An 8248-nucleotide genomic window follows, 5' to 3' on the forward strand; every position below is an offset into this window, starting at 1 on the left:
TAATTAACTGCTTACACTTATATAGTGCTTTTCTGGACACTCAACTCAAAGCACTTTACAGATAATGGGGACTCCCCTCCACCACCATCAATGTGCACCATCCACCTGGATGATGAAACGGCAGCCCTAGTGCGCCAGAACGCTCACCACACATCAGCGATCAGTGGGGAGGAGAGCAGAGTAATGTAGCCAATTCATAGATGGGGATTATTAGGAGGCCATGATTAGTAAGGGCCAATGGGAAATTTGGCCAGGATGCCGGAGTTACACCCCTACTCTTTTCGAGACACGTCCTGGGATTAATGACCACAGTCAGGACCTCGTTTTTACATCTCATCTGAAGGACGGCGCCTGTTTACAGTATAGTATCCCCCTCACTATACTGGGGCATTAGGACCCACATGGACCCCAGGGTGAGCACCCCCTGCTGGCCCAACACCTCTTCCAGCAGCAACCTTAGTTTTTCCCAGAAGGTCTCCCATCCAGGTACTGACCAGGCCCACACCTGCTTAGCTTCAGTGGGGTTGCCAGTTGTGAGTTGCAGGGTGATATGGCTGCTGGCGTATCTGATAGTCAGCTTGATATCCAGTGTCTTTTGTCCCAATACCTACACTACATACTGCATAGTCAAAGTGTAATTTAAAACCAGATGTGGGGCTTGATCATTAATCACTTGTGGTCACTATAGATAATTAGTATTTTCTTTAAACTGCCTCCACTTACAAATCCAGCTCTATCTGTTGCCCTTTTCCCTTAACAAAAAACTGTGTGCAGTCAGCATTCTATTTTGTACCATCAACTATTTTCCATTTTCTTGCCTCTACGGGACTTGGAGGGGAAGGCTATATCATGATGAAACACATGATCGGTTTCATTTTGCAATACTTGGTATCTGCCCTCACTGTAGGTTTCACTGCATGTCAGCAATTGGCTTACTGAGCACTGCGAGGGGCATAATGGACAGTCGAGGTTGCCTGCTGGCCTAGGATTGATTATCGAAGCAGAGATGCGTGTGCTCTGGTTATTACTCTGCAGAAAACAAGGAACTTCCTGGCCTCCCAGTGCGATGAACCCATGTCCAGGGCAGCATTGATCACCAAACCTGGTTTCCCTGCTGTGCTTCCATAGCCAGAGTATAGGCGAATTGACATTTGGGCCACTCAGGCATGGTTTTCTCTCGGTTGCAGTGCACTGTGGATGGGTATGACAAATGCTGGTTGCTTCAAATGCATTAAGCACTTGTTTATTCCAGTTAAAGCTATTGATTTCACCCAATGTGAACAATTGATTTTTGCTGCCATTGCGTACAAATGTGAAGAGAGATTTTTTTTGATCATGATGACTGACTCCAGAAACAATTTAAGCGGTACCTGTGATGGTTGTAAGTAGGTGTCAAAGTACTTAAGGAACATTAGATTTATGTAGCATTTAAGCACTTTCATTACAATGAAATGAACAGTAGGCTTGGGCACATTAGTCTTATTTTAGAGGAAATAGATTATGATCAGCACAAATTGAACATAAAATGCTCAGTGCTGCATGTTCTTTCTTTAATGTTTTAAAGAAAGCATTTATGTGTCAAGCTTATTCTGGATTGTGATTGAGCAGCCAAGGCACGCTGAAGCTGAAACCCAGATTTCCTTAAAGAATAAAATGGATCGTTGGTGTTTGAAGAACTAATCTTTATTAAAAGACTAGGGGGAAGTGAGTGGCCTTTTCTGAGTTGGGACCTTCCTCTTATCACTTACAGTATCACTTGGTAAGTCTATACCTGATGCAAGTTATGCACGTTTCAGACATTGGTTTTATGGAATAGATAATTGATTATCTCCCTGTTTAAAAACTAAATTTAACCCAACATAATTCTGTTTTTTAAATTTGGCAGTTTGAGGGATGTATAAAAGGGAAGATTTGGCAGCAAAAAATATATTTGTAAAAGTTAATATGTTCTTTACCTTTACAGGCCAAAAGTTAAGTTACTTCCATCAGAGAATTCCTGGCATTCACATAAAGCTATGCAAAAACTAAAGCATTACAAAAGAAAACCAAATTGCTGAATACAAAAGTTAAATATACACTTCTTCAGCTATGGATAACTGTGAAATATTTACAATGATTTTGTATTTCAGCTTCCAAAGCTCATTGCCTGGGTGACTAAGAGAAAAGTGTGAGGAATTTAAGGTGCTTAAAAGTAAGGTTGCGAACTCCTACTAGGGTGGAAAGTTTAGCACATGAACAAGATTGCCACAAATGGAAAATCACTTTGCAATGAAGAATGTCAGAACACGTCATAGGCTGTGGTTTGTAACTTGGGAAATACCAGTAGGTCAGAGGCTGGAGTTTAACATGAGGTTGTGTTCAGGAATAATGTTTTCTCATTCACTTGCAGGCATGAGCTGAGCACTGAGCAGTCTCTGATGTTCTCAAGGTTATCTACTGCTTCAATAATACCCTCCACAGATTCCAGTGGCAGCACTGTTGTTGCATTGGCTTTGAACTTTTTAAGGAGGTCTTCTTGGCTTAGAGGCTTCTTCCAGTGACCATAAAATCTGTTGCAGCGCTCTGTGAAAGACTGTCCATTCTGCAACTCCACACTGATGTCGCAGTACATAGTATCAAAGTTGGGCTGGTTGTCTGCTGGGCTTTCCACCTGCACTTTTGCAAGAAGGTCTTTTAGCTCTGCCCTGTCCCTTTCACAGCGGCTGAAGGATTCCACAGAAACCCTTCCGTCCAGCAGGGCTGAGCAGGCGTTGAATTGGAAGGAGTGTCTGGCTTCGTGCTCGGAGGCGGGGAAAGGGCAGTTGATGTATCTGGAATTGGGCACTCTCAGCACTATCTTTTCAATCTGTTGGAAGTCGACGTTTCGCGTCAGCAGCCTGCCCCTCACTGCTGCCGCGGCGTCCGCCATCCAGTGCATTCCCAGGTGAGCTGGGAAACGCTTGAAGGCCACGTCCTGGTCTTCCAGGACCCACCTGTAGGAGCTGGTGGGAGGCAGCGGGTCCGGAGAGTAGTCTGTGTAGAAGGCCCCAAAGCCCGACTCGATATCCAGAACCTGCTTGTTGCCTTCCAGCCCCAGCAGGGCTAAGTACGACGCTTCCAGACCCCTCCGTGTGGCGTTGCCTATGTGAAGGGGCTTGGTCTGGGTCGCAGCATTCGCCAGGGGGGCTCCCGCGTAGGACGCGGCGATAGCTAGTGCCTCTCGACACTGGGTACGTTCCAGGCCCAGAAGCTTCGCTGTTGCCGCGGCGCTTCCCATAACGCCCACCACTGCAGGAGGGTGAAACCTAAAACAAAACACATTTTACTATGAGCGCCTCACACAGGTTTTTTGGGTGCATCCTTTAAGTACATCACATAAGTAATCTAGATTACTTATAAAACAGCGAACTATGGTATTCTCAATCATTCACTTGTGGTCTGTTGTTTTCACTGAACAAATCTTCACCTTGCACCACATGGTACTATCAACTGTTTTTAGCTTCTTTGCTGAACTGCTGAATGTAATTAGCAGTAGAATCTCAAATTACAAATCCTGTCTCAAAAGCCATGATGCTCTCATCAACAGTATCAATAAAAAGAGCCTCTCTATGACATCTCATGGAAATTTAAACATTTAGAGTAGGAGATTTACAAATCCGGCCTGGTTTCCCGGTATCCTGGTAGCAATAAGTGAACAAAAGAGCGCACGACAGATCTATTTCATTACACAAAAGCTAGTCCTTTTTTTTAAGTTTTAAAACTATAGGAAAATAGGAATCACTCATTTTCTACATGATAGAGAGCAAACGAAATGTCATATTCTAGAAAACCACTAGCAATCAGGAGAAAATAACCTTTTGGGGATGTTGTGTGCTTCCTTGGAGAATCTCATTAATCTTCCTTGCACTTCGATGCCCACGTTAAAAGCTAAGAGCAGCTCTAGACCAGAGGGCCTTGTGTGCATGGACTCTGCCAAGGCGAGCAGCGCGGGAAGGACAGCGCCCGAAGGGTGTGTGGCTGGATGCCAGGTGTCATCAAAATCCATGGAGTGAACCTAGAAAACAGAGCCCAATCCCAGCTGTGAAGACTCCGATTGAGCAGGGAATATGTGCCTGTGCCTGTTTATTAAAAGTACTGATATTACTAGTATTTTCACGCAAGATGGAGGAGCATAATTTCTCTGATGTGGTGTTTTTTTTTCTTATCCTAAGTCCTTAATGGATGGAACGAGTACAGGAGAGAGAAAATGTTTCACACAGTAACAAGTCACAGATCCAGGTAACTGGCCTAATACGTTGCTAACATAATCCTCCGGTATCTTTGCAGAATACGAATATACATCATCGGTTTTAAAGTGAAATATTTATACTGTTCATGTATAGTATTTTACATCTATCTGTCTTCTAACTGCTTTATCCAATACAGGATTGCAGAGTAGCTGGAGCCTATCCTGGCAAGCAAGGAACACATGGCAGGGTACACCAGCCCATCACAGGGCACACACAGACACAAACAGACACAAACTCAGACCAGGCACAATTTCCCAGAAGCTAATTAACCCACCAGTATGTCTTTGGACTGTGGGAGGAAAAACAAGCACGTGGACGAAAGCCACACATGCCAGGGGAAAACATACAAACTCCACCCAGATAGGACCCCAGGAGTCAAACCCAGGGCACCAGTCCTGCGAGGCGGCAGTGCTAATCACTGTGCCACACTATTATTTTACAATAATATAAAATGTTTAATGATGCCACATATATTGCATTTCTTCAGCTAAACAATGGTGACATCAAATATGAATATTTCTTAGTTAGTCCACTTCATTAGTTGTATTCATTTGCTATATATTAACGATAGTAACAAACATTAAACATAATTTTTAATGTGGTTTTTCTATACAGATAGTTCTGGCCTCAGGCTGGCCTAGATTAATAAATTAACAGAACACTGATATTTTTTTAAGTCATTGGCACTTTTGCTTCAGATATGAATATTGAAACATTAATAATGATTTACCGCAACTCCATTGACAAAGGCTGCATATTGAGGTGGGAGAGAGATATCAGGTTTTCCCCAGACCGTACTGGTGTTTGATGCATTATACATCTGTAAACATAAAGAAACACAAAGTAAATTACACAACTTATCTCAAATTCTGACACGTCTTAAATCATCCTTGGAATGCTTTCAAATTAACTTACGATTGATGTATCCACATAAATGTCTTCATTACTATGTTTACTGATTGCACAGCAATCTAGGGCAATTCTGCTGAAAGAATACTACAATCTTGAATGTTTTTGTAGGTCTCTTTAAACCACTGACATATTCACATTGTGAAATATTGGTAAATTTCTGGAGTTTGTTAAATAGCATAGTCCGGATCTGTAAAGAAAAGCAGAAATGACTGTTGCACTTGAGGCCTGTGGTTGTTCATCACTGTTTTAGAAGACTGGTGAAAAATACATGTCAGCAAGTCAAAGAAAGAAGTAAAACAGGTTTGTTTGACTTAATAAAAACCCAAAGGATGCCAGGTCCTCCTTCACGAGTATATTAATTGTGGGGTTGAGGGAATCTGGAACATGCCAAGTTGTTAAAGCCTGGCTTACTGGCCTACTTTAATTAGCTATCAACTGTTAAGAGGACTCAATGGGTGGAATGGTCTCCTCTCATTTGTAAATATTCTTACTGTATATGAACAACCAAAGGACAATGCCAACGCTTTGGATAATTTAAGGTGGACAATGGTTCCACCTTAAATGATCACTTTATCACCTCTAGAAAAAGAGTCAATTTCTGCCTGATTTGTAATATCTCTGGATTTTCATACAGTAGAAGCCTGGTTCATGGCTTAATTAAAGCTAACCTTTTGGGCATTAAGCGTCAACAATCAGATTTCTGTGTCCACTCTCCAGTCAGAAATGTCCAGGAAACAAACAAATAAAAAAAGAAATGGAATTCTTTGTCCTTTCATCAAAGATTAATTTCTCAAGTTGTGGCCCTGCAAATAGGCTGAAAATGCTTGTAGAATTTGCCCTACAGTATGTGCCTACTAGTTTGAATACACATATGAGACAAATAAAAAAAATAGATCTATGTTTTGTGAAGACAGGACCTGGAATGATAATGTTTGCATACCCAGAAAATGTATAAAAAAATTATTAAACACATTAAAAGGTATAAAAGCTATTGCAATTACTATGTATACAAAGCGATGTACCTTTCTACCCGTACTAAAGCAGTCTGAGCGAAGTGCTTTCTGAAGGCTACTGTATGCTAATGAATCCAAAACTATGATCACAATTTCTCTACTCCCGGATTAACACAGCAAATCAAGTCTCAAAGTTTACAGAGATGCGACAACAACGGCTTTGGGATCAGGGATTCTTACTTTGCTGTACTGTAAGACTTTGCCGAAGACACCAGAGGTGGTGCCCAAGAGACCCACTCCCAGTGTATCCAGAATCATCCTCTTGCTTCTCCGAACTACTGTCTCAGTCAAATGTGCAGCATTGAGGCTGGAGATAGCCGCCCCAAAACTTTCGGTGACGCCCTGGACACAACGTAAAATTTATAAGACATTTTTACATTGCCATATGCTTAACGTTGAAAATCTTCCTTAAAATAGTTTTTAAAATTCTGGAATTTATTTCACTATTACATGTATTTTCATCCACTTTTTCTGAGGAGGGTCACAGCTAATACAGGCTCATTGAATTATAATGACGTTTTTATTCGCAAGCGCTCTTCAAGAAACTGGAGCGCATAGTGCACACACAATAAACACCACAGAAGTAAAAAAAGAAAAAGTTACATTAAAAATAATAAGAATCACAAATTAACAGACATGCCTCCTATGAGATTTTAAAATGTCGGTAATAGCGGAATCTAACCGATTTGAAGATGTGGTGCTGAATAGAAGGACCCAATTGTCGCCCTTTGTGTTGACTCTGATCTCTGGATCAGAATCAGAAGATCTCAGATTATATCTGTAATCAAACCAGACTATACTCATTTACTAAGAACTTAAAATAATATAGAGTTTTAGACCTTTCAGTGCCTTATTTATGAGGAAGGGAATCTAAAATAAATTACGCAAAAGTTCACGGGGAACCAGAGCAATTTACAAGATATGCTAAGCGCAGTACTTCAAATTAGTACGCAAATTAAAACAATATTATCACTATAATAACACTATATTTAGACAAACAAAAGACTCAAATGTTACCACAATAAAATATTTTCTCTTGGTTTGTGCCACAAATTACAGGAAAACTATAAAATGATAAGTTCAGTATAGCATACTATAGTTCAGACTGAAATAACCTGAAATAAAAAGATTTGTTTTACACTTAGAATGATTTGAGCTAGATGTCATATAACCCTGCTTAGCCAGGTACAATACGAACAATACGTTCAGATTAGTTAACAATGATAAAATAATAAAGCACTTTTATACGCAGTTTTTTTATATATATACTGTATAGATGAACGACAGCATTGACTGACAAAATTTAACTGACAAATTCAAAAGACCTACCTTTCGGAGCATGGTGCTGAGTCTGGCTTCCTCTGTTGTTGGAGATAAGGGACAACGGATTCTCCTTCCTTATTTATGCCTGACAATGCCTGTGATTTCAACATCGTATTTCCCCCCAAAATTGCTATCTTGAGAAAAAAGTTCCCTGAGTAAGAATCAGAAATTTTCTAAGCGGATGATAACCTTACCGGCAATTTAAAAAATCTTCGATCTTCATAATATGCTTGTTATATTTTTCAAGAAGAGCTTTATAATTGTTTACTTTTTAATTGTACAGAATAATTTGGACATTGTCCATCAAATACCAGGCTTCAATGCACTCCAAGCAACTTGAAGTATTAATTTCTAATAAAACTCTAATAAATCTTTCAAGAAGCAAAGAAGAAGTTTACACTTTTTTTTCTTAAAAACGAATCATGCTTTAATAAGGCTTCTCTTTGATATAAGCAAACTGCACATAATCTTATTTTGCAAAAAACAAATAAAAGAACTGTAAAGAAAGTGATACTAGGAGCAGATTGCTTCACATAATGCTCAGATCAGACACGACCATAGAAATGTAGGTATGTGATGTTATTTAGAAATGCAAAATTAACAGTTTTCATGTAATGAAATATTACATAATCCTGTCATATATTAACATACTGCAATGTCATCGGTTATCATGAAATGCATCAGAAAGTGCCACACTACCTCAAGACTTGAATAAGTAAAGGCTGAGCCTTA

General features: G+C 40.1%; 1 protein-coding gene across 2 annotated transcripts; it reads right to left on the reverse strand.

Annotated features, from left to right (window-relative positions):
- Positions 1-1661: 1661 nt before the first annotated feature.
- Positions 1662-7997, reverse strand: acod1 (aconitate decarboxylase 1). 2 transcript variants are annotated; one of them, XM_006639078.3, is made up of 5 exons: positions 7523-7997; positions 6374-6535; positions 4999-5088; positions 3834-4033; positions 1662-3284 (listed from the first exon to the last, which is right to left on the reverse strand). In XM_006639078.3, the coding sequence occupies exons 1-5, from the start codon at positions 7532-7534 to the stop codon at positions 2342-2344; spliced, it is 1407 nt and encodes a 468-aa protein (XP_006639141.2). In that variant the 5' UTR covers positions 7535-7997; the 3' UTR covers positions 1662-2341. The 2 variants fall into 2 exon arrangements, with proteins under 2 accessions (XP_006639141.2, XP_015219149.2); XM_015363663.2 differs by lacking the exon at positions 7523-7997 and adding an exon at positions 6876-6964.
- Between the last annotated feature and the right edge of the window lie 251 nt (positions 7998-8248).

The sequence above is a fragment of the Lepisosteus oculatus genome, chromosome 15, assembly GCF_040954835.1.
Source record: "Lepisosteus oculatus isolate fLepOcu1 chromosome 15, fLepOcu1.hap2, whole genome shotgun sequence".
In the NCBI taxonomy this organism is placed as follows: Eukaryota; Metazoa; Chordata; class Actinopteri; order Semionotiformes; family Lepisosteidae; genus Lepisosteus; species Lepisosteus oculatus.